Source organism: Stegostoma tigrinum, chromosome 22 (assembly GCF_030684315.1).
Source record: "Stegostoma tigrinum isolate sSteTig4 chromosome 22, sSteTig4.hap1, whole genome shotgun sequence".
NCBI classification, from domain to species: Eukaryota; Metazoa; Chordata; class Chondrichthyes; order Orectolobiformes; family Stegostomatidae; genus Stegostoma; species Stegostoma tigrinum.
The window spans coordinates 53,974,939-53,991,007 of NC_081375.1; the positions used below are offsets into that span (position 1 = coordinate 53,974,939).

Sequence of the window (16,069 nt, forward strand, 5' to 3'; positions counted from 1 at the left end):
CAGCACAACTTCCCTTCTTTCAGCAAGTTGGTTGGTCATAATTTTTCATTAACAAGTCCGTGCTGATTCTTCTGAGTTAACCCACTATTTTCCATGTGAATAGTAAAATTATCCTGATTGTTTCTCGAAGTTTCCCAACCACTGTAGTGAAAGTGACTGGCCTGTCATCACTAGACCTACCTTTACAACTTTTTTTGACTAAGGGCATAATGTTTGTAATTGTCCAATCCTTCGGCATCATCCCAGAATCTAGCCAATCTTGAATGATCTTTGCCCATCTACCTTATCCTCCTATTTCTGTACTCATTTGTAGATGGCACTAGGAGTAATTTGGACAACTCTGCTTCAAGGATTTATCTCCTCATCCATAGCCAGAATGAAAAATCAGTTTATTAGCAGGACCTCTTGGGACTCCTGTACCAGCTGCTGTTTGTCTTAGACACTGCCTGGTGGCCTCCCATTTCCTGTCTGACTGCTTTCCCCTAAATGGTATTGTGGCAACTTTTTGAATATGCAATCCATGTAGTTGCCTGCTTTGCGGATGCACCTCTGTGACTCAAGCTGCTGTTCCACCTCAAAACCAGAACTCAAGCTTTTGCAACCGTTGACATTTCCTGTTCATGGGTTTGTCTAAATCTCAAAGTGTCCATGATTTCCACATGTCATTGCTTGGCTAAGCTGCTATGGATGTGCAGAGTATAGAGCTGATCCACTGATGTTGGATTGCTTAGCACACTTGCTGTTTCCACTGTTATGTACGCTCATAGCCTGTACTGCAGTGTCATCCAGTTCAGCATCTGATTTTTAGATATGCCTGGAGCTGTTTCTGGCCTGTCCACCTGCAGTCTTCATTGAAACATGATTAGTTGCCTGGCTTGGGGGTATTAATGAAGTGATCATATGCTGGGCCATGAGGTCAAGGATTGTGATTGCAATTTTGCTGCTGATGGCCCACAGTGCCTCATGGATGCCCAGTCTTCAGTTGCTATTCCACATCTCTCCCATTTAGCACAGTGATCATGCCACATAATGTGATGGTGGATAGTTTCATTGTGAAGGTGGAACCTTATCTCCACAAAACTGTGCAGTGGAAACATGCACTAGATAGGTAATGGCACAGATTTTTTACACCCTTTGTCTTTTATTATTATATTGTTACTGGGTGTTGCACTGTGGTATTATGGCTGAAATTTGATTTTATTTTTGTGAAATACTATTAGTTTCATTGAGTTATTACCAGCCTGTGCCAAGTGTTATATTATATTATGGTGTATGTTGTAATGTGACATTGTTTTATGTGTTTGGTGAAGAATTATCACTATATTCTGTTGCCACAATTTTGCTGTTTTATTATTGAATGCATTGTTCGGATGTAATAATGTACATGCTGCATCATTTATGTATTATCATAGAGTTTTTATATTATCATGATGTTGCTCTACATTTGCTGTGCTTGAGTGTTCTAACTGGAGTGTTCTAATACTGTGTTAGATTACTTTCTCACCGTGTAGTCCTATTCTCACTGTAATAAAGTATCATCACTGTGATAGTGTCTTAACAGTGTAGAGTATTAATCCTGTTGGAGTATTATCCCTGTAATGGAGTGCCATAACTGAGATATTTCATTGTAATGTTACATTCTTATTGTTGTAGAATTTTGTGGTGGTAGAGTATTGTGTGGGGGCATTAACACAGTGTTAAAGTATTAACACATTTGATACTCCATCACAGTTAGAATACAATAACACATAGTGTGGTGACATACCACTGTGTTGTTATGCCCTCATTGTTGTAGAATATTTTCAGTGTGGTAAGATATTATCACTGGGGGAAGGTAGAATTTGGGAATAGGTTTAGGCCATTTGGCAATTAGATCTGCTTCACCATTTAATTAGATCATGGCTCACCTCTGGTTGTGGCCTGAGTTCTGTTTTCCTGTCTGTACCCCATAACTCTTGACTCCCTTGTCTATCAAAAATTTGTCTAACTCAACCTTGAATAAACTAATAGACTAATCTTTCTGGGCAAGATAGTATCATAGGGTAACAATCTTTGTGAGAGGAAAAGAAAAATCCTCATCTCTGTTTTAAAAGGAAAACCTGTTATTCTTAAACAATGTGTTATGACTCAGATGGGAAGGATGCATTGAAAATCAAGATCCACAATTGCATGAGCTGGAATTCATAAGTTCCATATGTTCACATGCCCTAATTTAGACTTCATTTCTTCCTACCCTTGTACTGAATTATCATACTATTTATGACTTTGGTACTATCTGTCTCTCCCAGTTTCCTGTTCACCTCTCTGTTATTACCTCCTCATTCACGCGCCTCTAATAAATTAGTTTAAAGTCTCTCCGAACTTAGCATCAGTACATTACTGCTTCCTGATATGCACCAATGCCTTTCCTGTTCTTTTCAACTTGTCATTATCTTACAAGGTGAGTATCAGCCCTGTGCCTGGAGCACTCTACTTAAAAGATTGAAATGTGATCAAATGATTTAAACCATTCGAAAACTTAAGTTATTTGAGTATGAAGTATGGAATTCGGACATTCTGTTACTGCAATTAATTGGCAAAATCTAAAAGCACAGTGTTTAAGCTGAGGCCCAGGACTAACTAAGTGCTTAAAGCTGCATGCAAATAACTTTGCTTATGCTTCTTTGTGTCTTTTATAATCTATAACATAATTCTGTAATGGCCCATATGTTCTAGGGATCAATCGAGTATTGATTAAATAGTGATCTGAATATTTTGTATAACATTATTCCACAGATGGAGCCACAGGCACCAAAAGGAGAAACCAAACCTGCTCAGTTCACAAAGGAAGAGGTAAAAGCATGTTCGAGAATGATAGCCTGTACATGTTTGTAAGTTATGGTGACTGAGGGCATGAACATGTGTTGGCATTTATGCGTTACATGTAAGCCTGGTAGGAAAGCCATGTATTAGTTGGAACAGACACAGAATGCTAGAAAGCAGGTCTGGCAGCATTTATGATGAGAGAAACAGAGTTAACATTTGGAGTCTGACTCCTCTTCAGTTCTACAAAGAAGGGACTTTGTCTCCACAAGGACGATGAGGTGGTTACTCTTACCAAAGCTGCATTGAACAGATGCCTCTGCAGCTGGCAGATTGGTAAGGATGAAGTCAAGTATGCTTTATCCTCTTGTTCGCTACCTCATCACCTGCTGCAGATACAATCTAGCAGTTACGTCCTTTCGGACCTGACCACCTCGGTCAGTAGTGCTGCTGCCGAGCCATTTTTTGGTGATAGACATAGATGGCATGCGGTAACCAGCAAGAGGTTTCCTTGCCCACGTTTGGCATGATACTATGAGACTTCATGGAGCCTGGAGTCAGTGTTGAGGATTCCCAGGCACCTCCCTCCTGGCTGTATGCCACTGTGCTGCCACCTTTGCTGGGTTTGTCCTGCTGGTAGGACAGGACATATCCAGGGATGGTGATGGTGGTGTCAGGGAAATTGTCTGTCAGGTATGATTCCATGATTATGACTATGTCAGTGTGTTTCTTGACTAGTTTGTGAGGTAGCTCTCCCAATTTTGGCACTATCCCCCAGATGTTAGTAATGCGGATTTTAAGGAGTTGACAAAGCTGTTTCTGTTGTTATTGCTGTTTCCGGTTTAAACATAGAACATTACAGCACAGTACAGGCCCTTTGGCCCTCGATGTTGTGCCGACCTGTCATACCGATCTCAAGCCCATCTAACCTACACTATTCCATGTACGTCCATATGCTGTCCAATGACGACTTAAATGTACCTAAAATTGGAGAATCTACTACTGTTGCAGGCAAAACGTTCCATTCCCTTACTACTCTCTGAGTAAAGAAACTACCTCTGACATCTGTCCTATATCTTTCACCCCTCAATTTAAAGCTATGCCCCCTCGTGCTCGCCGTCACCATCCTAGGAAAAAGGCTCTCCCTATCCACCCTATCTAACCCTCTGATTATTTTATATGTTTCAATTAAGTCACCTCTCAACCTTCTTCTCTCGAACGAAAACAGCCTCAAGTCCTTCAGCCTTTCCACGTAAGACCTTCCCTCCATACCAGGCAACATCCTAGTAAATCTCCTCTGCACCCTTTCCAAAGCTTCCACATCCTTCTTATAATGCGGTGACCAGAACTGTACGCAATACTCCAAGTGCGGCCGCACCAGAGTTTTGTACAGCTGCAGCATAACCCCTTGGTTCCGGAACTTGATCCCTCTATTAATAAAAGCTAAAACACTGTATGCCTTCTTAACAGCCCTGTCAACCTGGGTGGCAACTTTCAAGGATCTGTGTACATGGACACCGAGATCTCTCTGCTCATCTACACTACTAAGAATCTTACCATTAGCCCTGTACTTTGCCTTCTGGTTACTCCTACCAAAGTGCACCACCTCACACTTGTCTGCATTAAACTCCATTTGCCACCTCTCAGCCCAGCTCTGCAGCTTATCTACGTCTCTCTGCAACCTACAGCATCCTTCGTCACTATCCACAACTCCACCGACCTTAGTGTCGTCTACAAATTTACTAACCCATCCTTCTACGCCCTCATCCAGGTCATTTATAAAAATGACAAACAGCAGTGGACCCAACACCGACCCTTGCGGTACACAACTAGTAACTGGTCTCCGTTTCATATTTTTTTCTGGAAATTTCTATTAGTTGATACAACTGAGTGGTTTGTTAGGCCATTTCAGAACTGGTTAAGAGTCAACCTGTGGGTCTGGAGTTACATGTAGGCCAGACCAGATGAGGATGGCAGATTTCCTTCCCTGAAGGATATTTGTGAGGTAGATGGGATTTTATGACAAATGTTTCATTTAATTCCAGAAACTTATTGAAATTCAATCCCACCATCTGCTGTGGGGAGGATTCAAATGCAGGTTTCCAGAACATTACCTGGGTCTCTGCATTAATAGTCCAGTGATAACACCATGATACCGTCACCTCCTCCCTAAACAAAAGTTGCATTCTCTGACAGGGAAGCAAAGCCTGGCCAAAACAGTGAAAGCACCTAGTCTTACCCACTAGACCATCAGGGAAGTTGATGACCTGAGTTGGATCATATTCTGTTCCATGTGAAGAGCTTTCATAAAGTTCTGCAAGGTACAAATGACATTAAGACATCAGCTAAGGCTTAGCGGTAGCACTACCCCTCTGAATCACTGGCCAAAGTCCTACTCCAAAGACTTGAGCTCATAATATGGGTTGATGCTCCTAGCACAGGTCCAAGGGAGCTCTGCAATGGTGGCACTTCCATCTGTTAGATCTGATATTATGCTGGGGCAACTATTTGCCTTCTTGGATGGACATCCATTGGCATAATTTTGAAAAGCAGCAGAGAGACCTCACCCCAATGTTTTGATCAATATTGATTCCTCAACTGACCTCTCCAAAGCAGATGGTCTGGATAATCTACCTGTCATATTTCACCGGATTACAACGGTGACTGCTTTGAAAATTTACTTCATTGGCTGTGAATCTTTTTGGAATATTGAAAGGTCACAATACAAATTCTTAAAGAATATGAAATGAAAGACACTTTAATTGTATTTGTAAAGTCTCTGGATATGTTTTTAATTGGTCAACTGCTGCAAATGTTGCATTTGAGAAGGTAGTCATAGGTTGTATTCTTGAAGCAGTGCATCCCATGAAGTGGAGGGAGAGAGTTCCAGGACTTTAACCCAGAAATAGTGAAAGGACAGAGTTAATTTCCAGCCATGTTAGTCTGTGAAGGAGATTATGCAGGTGGTGATGTTCTCTGCTGCCTTTGATCTTCTGGAATTCACACTGGTGGATGTTGCGTATTTGGAAGGTGTTTTTGAAGAAGTAATAGCAAATTACTGCAGATCACCTTCTCAATGGACCATTGGTATAGAAACTGATTGGTATCCCATCCACTTCCTGAAACAATCAAGTAGGCTACTTTATCCTGAATGATGTTGAGCTTCTTTGGTGCTATTGAAGCTGCAGCCATCCACCAACACCCCTAACTTGTGCCTTGTAGGTGATGTACAGCCGTGGGGGAGATTCCTGCAGAATTTCCGGCCTTGACCTGCTGTTGTAGTCAGTGTTTACATGACCAGACCAGTTCAGTTTCTGGTCAATGGCAGGCTCCCAGGCCAGAGGTAAGGAATCCTACAGTGAGTGACTCATCTCCTACCTCCCCAAAGCCTGTCCACCATTTACAAGGCACAAGTCAGGAGCATGATGGAATATTACCTAGTTGCCTGGATAGGTGCAGCTCCAGCAACACTCAAGAAGCTTGACACCATCCAGGACAAAGCAGCCCAGTTGATTGGCACCACGTTCTCAAACATCCAATTCCTTCACTGCCAACATTCAGTGACAGTAGTGTGTGTTATCTACAAGGTGCAGTAATTCACCAAGACTGCTTACTCAACACTTTCCAAACCCATGGCCACATACCACCGAGAAGAACAAGGGGCAGCAGATACATGGGAACACCACCCTCTACAATTTCCCCTTCAAATCACTTACCATCCTGACTTGGAAATACATTGTCATTGATACACTGACATAGGGTCAAAATCCCAAGTCACAGTCTCAAAGCATTGTGGATCTATCTATAGCACATGGATTGCAACAGTTCAAGAAAGCAGCTCACCACGTCCTTCTCAAGGGTATTTGGGGAATGGAAATAAATGCTGACCCCTCAAGAAAAGCACATACGTCTGAACAAATAAAAAAGGATTTTGATAGCAAGGGATTCAGTGATGGTGATGCTGTTGAATTTGTCATGGAAGTGGTTAGATTCTGTCATATTTGAGATGGTCATTGACTGACAGTTGTGTGGAATGAATGGTATGGTGGATAGTTCACTGGAACATGACACAGAAGGTCACTGTATATCTCCTCACTTGACTGAAAACATTCCTGGACTTCCAAGTTTTTGGCCTTCTTAGCAAGGCTTTGAAACTGATTCTAAATCTCAAACCCTCCTCGACAGATCTGCATGCAGGGCTACATTGTGCTGAGTATGGCTACTGCATGACCTGCATTCAGGGCTGCATTATGCTATGCATAATTGCTCATAGAATAGAATAGAATCCCTAGAGTATGACAACAGTCCTTGGCCCAACAAGTCCACACTGACCATTAAAAGAGGATTACACCCAGATCCATCCCCATATCCTAACCACATAACCCTGCATTTCCCAAGGCTAATGCACCTAACCTGAACACTATGGATAATTCAGCATGGTCAATCCACCTAACTTGTACGTTTTTGGACTGTAGAAGTGCAACCAGCCATACATTATGCTCTCCATGTCTGTCATAAACCTTCATGCAGGGCTACAACATACAGTGCATGGCTGCTGTGGATCTGCATGTAGGACTGCGGTATGTTGTGCATAATGTGCAGGCCTCCTAGCAGTAGTCACTATGTGGGGAAGAAGATAAATCAGAAGATAGAAAAGGCATGTAAATATTATAATTTTCAACGGGGGACTTCAATACACTGGTGAACTGGGAAAATTGGGTTAGTAGTAGACCTCAAGAAAAAGAATTTATGTAATGTCTACAAGATGGTTTTTTGGAGCAGACTGTGGTAGAGTCCAGTAGGGAACAGGCAATTGCAGATTTGGTGATGTGTAATATAGCTGACTTGATTCAGGAGCTTAAGGTGAAGGAACCCCTAGGAACAGTGATCATAATATGAGAAGAATTTACCCTGCAGTTTGAAAGGGAGAAGCTGGAATAAAATATAGTGCTATTACAATTGAGTAAAGATATCCATAAAGACATGAGGGAAGAGCTGGCCAGACTGGATTGGAAAGAGAGCCTCACAGGGAAGACGGTGGATCGGCAATGGTAGGCGTTCCTGGGGGTAGTTCGAGAGGCACAGCAGAAATTCATTCCAAGGGAGAAAGAACATATTAAAGGGAGGATGAGCCAAATATGGTTGAGGAGGGAAGTCAAGAACAGTATAAAAGCAAAAGAAAAAGTGTACAATGTGATGAAGATTAGTGGGAGGCCAGAGGATTAGAAAGGCTTTAAAACCCAGCAGAGGATAAATGAAAAAGCAATAAGGAGAGAGAGAGGTTGAAATATGAGATTAAGCTAGCTAGTAATGTAAAAGAAGATTGCAACAGTTTTTTTTGGACATTTAAAAATAAAGAGAGAGGCAAGAGTGAATATTGGATGACTGGAAAATGAGAGAGTAGTAGTAATGAAGAACAAAGAAATGCCAGAGGAATTGAGTAGATACTTTCCATCAGTTCTGGATGTGAGTTTGCTCGCTGAGCTGGAAGGTTAGTTTTCAGACGTTTCGTCACCATTCTAGGTAACATCATCAGTGAGCCTCCGATGAAGCGCTGGTATTATGTCCCGCTTTCTATTTATCTGGTTAGGTTTCCTTGGGTTGGTGATGTCATTTCCTGTTCTTTTTCTCAGGGGATGGCAGATTGGCTCCAAATCAATGCGTTTGTTGATGGAGTTCCGGTTGGAATGCCATGCTTCTAGGAATTCTCGTGCATGTCTCTGTTTGGCTTGTCCTAGGATGGATGTGTTGTCCCAATCAAAGTGGTGTCCTTCCTTATTTGTATGAAAGGATACGAGTGATAGTGGGTCATGTCGTTTTGTGGCTAGTTGATGTTCATGTATCCTGGTGGCTAGCGTCCTGCCAGTTTGTCCAATGTAGTGTTTGTGACAGTTCTTGCAAGGTATTTTGTAGATGATGTTTGTTTTATTTGTTGTCTGTATAGGGTCTTTTAAGTTCATTAGCTGCTGTTTTAGTGTGCTGGTGGGTTTGTGGGCTACCCTGATGCCAAGGGGTCCGAGTAGCCTGGCAGTCATTTCGGAAATGCCTTTGATGTAGGGGAGAGTGGTTATGGTTTCTGAGCCCGTTTTGTCTGTTTGTTTGGGTTTGTTGCTGAGAAATCGGCGGACTGTGTTCATAGGATACCCATTCTTTTTGAATACGCTGTATAGGTGATTTTCCTCTGCTCTGCGTAGTTCCTCTGTGCTGCAGTGTGTGGTGGCTCGTTGGAATAATGTTCTAATGCAGCTTCGTTTGTGGGTTTTGGGATGGTTGCTCCTGTAGTTCAGTATTTGGTCCGTATGTGTTGTTTTCCTGTAGACGCTGGTTTGAAGTTCTACAGGGAAACAACACATACGGACCAAATACTGAACTACAGGAGCAACCATCCCAACACCCACAAACGAAGCTGCATTAGAACATTATTCCAACGAGCCACCACACACTGCAGCACAGAGGAACTACGCAGAGCAGAGGAAAATCACCTATACAGCGTATTCAAAAAGAATGGGTACCCTATGAACACAGTCCGCCGATTTCTCAGCAACAAACCCAAACAAACAGACAAAACGGGCTCAGAAACCATAACCACTCTCCCCTACATCAAAGACATTTCCGAAATGACTGCCAGACTACTCGGACCCCTTGGCATCAGGGTAGCCCACAAACCCACCAACACACTAAAACAGCTACTAATGAACTTAAAAGACCCTATACAGACAACAAATAAAACGAACGTCATCTACAAAATACCTTGCAAGAACTGTGACAAACACTACATTGGACAAACTGGCAGGAAGCTAGCCACCAGGATACATGAACATCAACTAGCCACAAAACGACATGACCCACTATCACTCGTATCCTTACATACAGATAAGGAAGGACACCACTTTGATTGGGACAACACATCCATCCTAGGACAAGCCAAACAGAGACATGCACGAGAATTCCTAGAAGCATGGCTGCATTCCAACCGGAACTCCATCAACAAACACATTGATTTGGAGCCAATCTACCATCCCCTGAGAAAAAGAACAGGAAATGACATCACCAACCCAAGGAAACCTAACCAGATAAATAGAAAGCGGGACATAACACCAGCGCTTCGTCGGAGGCTCACTGATGATGTTACCTAGAATGGTGACGAAACGTCTGAAAACTAACCTTCCAGCTCAGCGAGCAAACTCACATCCAGAACCTCAACCTGAGCTACAAATCTTCTCAAAACTCGCTTACTTTCCATCAGTCTTCAAGGTGAAGACACCAGAATTTCAAGAGGGTCAGGGAAGCAGAGTTGAGTGTAGTGGCCTTCACTACGAAGAAGGTGCTGGGGAAACTGAAAGATCTGAAGGTTGATAAATCACCCAGCCCAGATGGACTATATCCCAGACCTCCTGAAGGAGATAGCTGAGGCCTTTGACAAGGTGCTCTACAAGACACTGCTAAATAAAATGAGAGCCCATGGTATTAGGGGCAAGGTACTGGGATGGAAAGAGGATTGGTTGACTAACAGAGGGCAGGTGTTAGGAAAAAAGGTTTTTTTTCAGGATGGCAGCTGGTGATTAGTGGAATTCCACAGAGGTCTGTTTTGGGACCACAACTATTCACGTTCTACATTGATGATCAAGATCAAGGAACTTGGGCATTGTTGCTTAGTTTGCAGATGACACAAAGATAGTTGGAGGGACAGGTAGTGTTGAGGAAGTGGGGAGGCTGCAGACGGACTTGGAGAGGTTAGGACAGTGGGCAAAGAAGTGGCAGATGGAATACAATATGGAAAAGTGTGAGATTATGCACTTGAGTATGAAGAATCGAGGGAAAGATTATTTTCCAAATGTGGAAGGACTTCAGAAATCTGAAGCACAAAGGGACTTGAGAATCCTAGTTCAGGATTCCCTTATGTTTAACATGTAAATTCAGTTGGCAGTTAGAAAGGCAAATGCAATGTTAGTATTTTGTCAAGAGGGCTAGAATACAAGAGCAGAAATGTACTACTGGGGCTGTATAAGGCTCTGGTCAGACCGCATTTGGACTTTTGTGGCCAGTTTTGGGTCCTGTACCTAAGAAAGGATGTGCTGGCACTGGAGGGGATCCAAACGAAGTTTACAAGAATGTTCCTGAGGTTGAAGAGCTTGTCATATGGGGAGTGGTTGAGGACTCTGGGTCTGTACTCGATGGAGTTTAGAAGGATGGAAGGTGGGAATCATGCTGAAATGTATAGAATACTTAGAGGACTGGATAGAGTGGATGTGGAGAAGAGGTTTCCACTTGTAGAAGAGACAAGGACCGAGAGCACAGCCTCAGAGTAAAGAGACAGCCCTCAAGAACTGAGATGAGGCCAGAATTCTTCAGCCAGAGGTGGTTAATCTATGTAACTTATTATCCTAGAGGACTGTGGAGACCAAGTCATTGAGACTGTGTAAGATAGACGTAGGTTCTTGATTGGTAAGGAGATCAAGGCTTATGGGGAGAATGCAGGAGAATGGGGTTGAGAAACATATCAGCCATGATTGAATGCTGCAGCAGATTTGATAGGCTGAATGATCTAATACTGCTCCTGTTTCTTATGATCTTATGGTTTTATAGTGTATGGCCATTGTAGATACGCACGCAGTCCTGCATTAAGCTCTGCCGGGCTATTGCATTTTCCTTACGGCAAATTTACAGTGGTAAAATATGGAAACATTTTCATACAGTCAACTGATTTTTCATCAGTCACAAAGGATATTAAGGTTTCTAATGTTAGCACCATTATTGTCTGCTTATTTTTTCAAGTTTTGTTATGACTGCTGGTATGTTTTAAATACAGGATGTGGGTGGAGGCTTGTTTGGAATATTAACAATAATACAGGCTGAATGGCCTAAATCTATGTTGTCTGTTCTATACAATTCTATTGAAAACTGACTCAAACCTTACACCTATAGATGTGGGAAAGTATTGTATCACCAACTGTTTTTTTCCTTCATCTTACCCTGAGTTGAGGTGTTAGTGACCACAATGTATCTTTCAGATGATTATCGTGGCTCAACTGATTAGGGAACCAAAACATTTTCCATTGAGCTTCCCCATTTTGTATGTCCATAATGAATTATTTGATTCAACTTTTAATTTTACAATAGTTTAAGCAACAATTTCATCTCATAGTCAAGCGGCAACCGGCTGTGATGATGCACAAGTGGGGGGTGAACATTGGTTACTGACTAGCTGTAACACCAGCCTTCACGGGAGTGCCTTTGAGTGTGAAATATTTTGTTAAACTAACACTTGCATTCTGACACCTACAGTTTCTGTATTTTCATCTGTCTTTTCACATCTCTAATGCCTCAGCTTTTAACCGGAAATGATATTGGTCACATGTTGTTCCAACTCAATAACCAGATCTTCTTTACAATCCACTCTCTAAATTTGGATTAAAAAGACAACCAGCTCCATATGCACCTTTCTTCCTAAGAATCTTACAGGCACCCTCTTTTTCATTTAATATTTAATTGTTCAGTGATTTTGCTCAGCACAGTACTACCAAATGTTGCTCCTTGTGTCTTATTTTAATGAATGAATTAATTACTATATATGAACAATGCAATTGAATTAGATTTAGGGGTGCTGCCAGAGGAATGGAGGATTACAAATATTACATCCTTGTTCAAAGGACAGATGTGTCAGTTTTAAGCCGATCAGTTCAATGGCACGGCTGGGGAAGCTTTCAGAAAAGGTTAATAACTGGAAAGTGGGGGTGAATCAGGGAGAAAACTCTCTGCTGGCTGGAGACATACTTCACACAAAGGAAGAGGATTATAGCCCTTGGAGGTCAATCATCTCAGCTCCAAAACATCTCTGCAGGAGTTCCTCAGTGGAATGTCCGAGGTCCAACCATCCTCAGCTGCTTTACCTTCTCTTCATCATAAGGTCAGAAGTAAGTAATGTCCAGGTTTGGGCTAAGAAGTGGCAAGGAATATTCATACCATACAAATGTCAGTCGATGACCACCTCCAACAAGAGAATCAAACTGTCACTCCTTGACATTCAATGGCATTACCATCAGTGAGCCTATACTATCAACATCCTGGGGTTTACCAATCGCGAGAAACAGAACTGGATTAGCCATATCGAAACTTTCTTCCTTTGTATTCAGTTCCCCTCACAACAAGTGAAAACATTCTATTAGTCTTCCTAATTGCTTGTTGTAGCAGCACACTAACAAATGAAACTAATCCCTTCTATTTGCCCTTGGTCCATATCCCTCCATTCCTTGCATTTTCATGTTTATATCTAAAAGTCCCTTAAACATCCGTATCGTATCTGCCTCCTCTACCACCCTTGGCAGTGTGTTCCAGACTCCTACCACTCTCTGTGTAAAAACACTTGCCCATCATATCTCATTTGAACTTTCCCCCTCTCACCTTAAATGCATGTCCCCTAGTTTTAGACATCTCAACTCCGGGGGAAAAAAAATCTGACCATCAACCCTATCTGTGCATCTCATAATTCTATAGATTTCTATCAAGTCTCTCCTCAGCCTCCGCCACTCCAGAGAAAACAACCAGAGTTTTTCTAGCCTCATAGCTCATACCCTTATAGCTCAGACCCTCTATTACAGGTAAACCTCTTCTGCACCGTGTCCAAAGCTTCCATATCCTTCCAGTAATGTGGTGTCCAGAACTGAATGCAATACTCTAAGTGCGGCCTAACCAAACTCTTATAAAGCTGCAACATGACATCCTGATGCTTGTACTCAATTCCCAGACCAATAATGTCAAGCATGTCATATGTCTTCTTTATTACCCTATCTACTTGTGTGGCTACTTTCAGGGAACTTTCAGGGACTTGAACCCCAAGATCCTCCTGTACATCAGTGCTGTTCAGAGTCCTGCCATTAACTGTATACTTTTTCTTAATGTTTGATCTCCCAAAATGCAGCACTTCACACTTAACTGAATTAAACTCCATCAGCCATTTCTCTGCCATATCTGCAACTGATCTTTATCCTGCTGCATCCTTTGACAACCTTCTACACTATCTACAACTCCACTGATCTTTTTATCGTCTGCAAACTTACTGTCTACATTTTCATCCAAATCATTTACATATGTCACAAACAGCAGAGGTCCCAGTACAGATCCCTGCAGAACACCACTAGTCACGGACTCCAGCCTGAAAAGCGCCCTTCCACCACAACCCTCTGTCTTCTATGGGCAAGCCAATTCTGAATCCATGTGGCCAAGTCACTGTGGATCCCATGCATCTTAATCTTCTGGATGCGACCACCGTAAGGGACCTTGTCGAAAGCCTTACTAAAATCCATGTAAACAACGTCTGTTGCTGTACTCTCATAAATTACCTTCGTCACCTCCTCAAAAAATTCATTCAAGTTAGCATGATGTGACCTGCCCTGCACAAAGCCGTGCTGACTGTACCTAATTATGCCATGCTTTTCCAAATGTGTGTAAATCCTATCCTTAAAAATTCTCTGCAATAGCTTCCCAACAACCAATGTGAGACTGATCGGTTTCCTGGATTATCCCGATTTCTTTTCTTGAACAGAGGAATGACATTAGCCACTCATCAGTCCTCTAGGACCTCTCCAGTGGCTAGCAAGGATACAAAGATCTTGGTCACGGCCCCAGTGATCTCCTCTTTTGCCTCTCTCCAGAACCTGTGGTTGATATCATCGGGGCCTGGAGACTTATCTACCTTAATGGTCTTTAAAAGACCCAACATCACTTCTTTCTTGATCAGAAAATGCCTTAGCATATCAGCATGCTCCACACAAATCTCACTATCTTTCTTGTCTTTTTCCTGGGTGAATACTGATGCAGAGTACTCATTTAGCATCTCAGCCACATCCTCTGCCTCTAACCACAAGTTCCTTCCTTTATCCCTGAGTGGTCCTATTTTCTCCCTAGTTATCCTCTGTTTTTTAATATAGGTATAGAATACCTTGGGATTCTCGTTAACCCAACTTGCAAAGATGTGGAGGTGCTGGTGTTGGACTGGGGTGGACAAGGCCAGGAATGACACAACACCATGGTGTAGTCCAACAGGTTTATTTGAAAACTTGTGTTTTCGAGTAAACCTGTTGGACTACAATCTGGTGTCATGTGATTTTGACTACTATTTTGACAGTTCATGGCCCCTTCTTGCTCTCCCAGTTCCCTACTTGAGTACTGCCCTGCTTTCCTTATATTCCTCACAGGCCCAGTCCAGTTTTAGCTTCCTAAACCTTACATATGCTTCTTTTCTCTTTTTAACTAAATTCACAACCTCCCTTGTTATCCATGGGTTCCTTACCTTGTCCCCCTTGTCCTTCCTCCTTACTGGGACATGCCTGTCTTGAACTCTCCTCAGCAGGTCTTTAAACAGTTTCCACGTGTCAAATGTGCACTTGCCTGATAACACCATAGTTCCTCCCACATGTTGCTTAGCAGTAAACAAGATGTCTGGCCTGAGCTTGTGTGAAGATCTGCAAAGTCTGCTGAGCGTGGGGATACTGAGCAGGTGAACACTTTACGTGAAAATACTGAAACACTGAGCACAATGACACTGAACAAGAGAACACAGAATGAGAACATTGAACATGAGAACACTGAACACAACAATATTGACATGAGAAAACTGAACAAAAGAACAGTAAACATGAAAACACTGACCACTGGATATTTTGCATTACTGATGTTTGACCAGTCTTCAGTAGCTGACAGTAATTTTTGTTTTGTTCCATTCAGTTACACCTGTTATATGAAGAAGCCTTGTATACCTTTATTCATCGCAGTGGTAAACCCTCAGCACCCCACAGTGCAGATGAGAATGAACTCCTTAATTACCTGCAGAATGTAAGTAAGCTAACTCAAAACATTTTACCTCCTTGTCAGAAAGATACTCAGGTACATTGATGTGGTTTCCAGCAGGTCCAATGGGTGAAAAGGGAAAGAATTGCATTAATATTTTGCTGTTCATGAGATTCAGGATGTCCCGTGTGCTTTATAGCTAATTGAGGTTCACCACTGTTCTAGAAAAGATGGCACACAGTGGCACTCCATAACAGCAATTGAATAAATGGCTAGTTTTTTTGTGATATTGATGGAGGAATAAATATTGGCCAAACTCTAAGAGAATGCACCTACAAGTCTTTCAGTGCTGCCATGTAATCTTTCACATCAACCAGAGAGAACAAGCTAAACCTTAATACCTCATCTGAAAGATGACCTCTCATATAGTTTTGCACCCCCTCAGTGATTCCGTGAGAATGCTACCCACTGAGAAGCCAGT

The 16,069-nt window shown here is 42.2% G+C and overlaps 1 protein-coding gene across 3 annotated transcripts in view; it reads left to right on the forward strand.

The window, feature by feature from the left end:
- Positions 1 to 16,069, forward strand: part of unc13d (unc-13 homolog D (C. elegans)) — a 149,474-nt gene that overhangs the window by 20,717 nt on the left and 112,688 nt on the right. For all 3 annotated transcript variants that reach the window (XR_009447091.1, XM_059653844.1, XM_059653845.1), the window contains exons 2-3: positions 2,776 to 2,832; positions 15,526 to 15,633. Coding sequence is in view for 2 of the 3 variants with exons in the window: in XM_059653844.1 (XP_059509827.1) it covers positions 2,776 to 2,832; positions 15,526 to 15,633 (165 nt within the window). In the remaining variant the exon portion in view is untranslated. The remainder of the gene's footprint in view (positions 1 to 2,775; positions 2,833 to 15,525; positions 15,634 to 16,069) is intronic.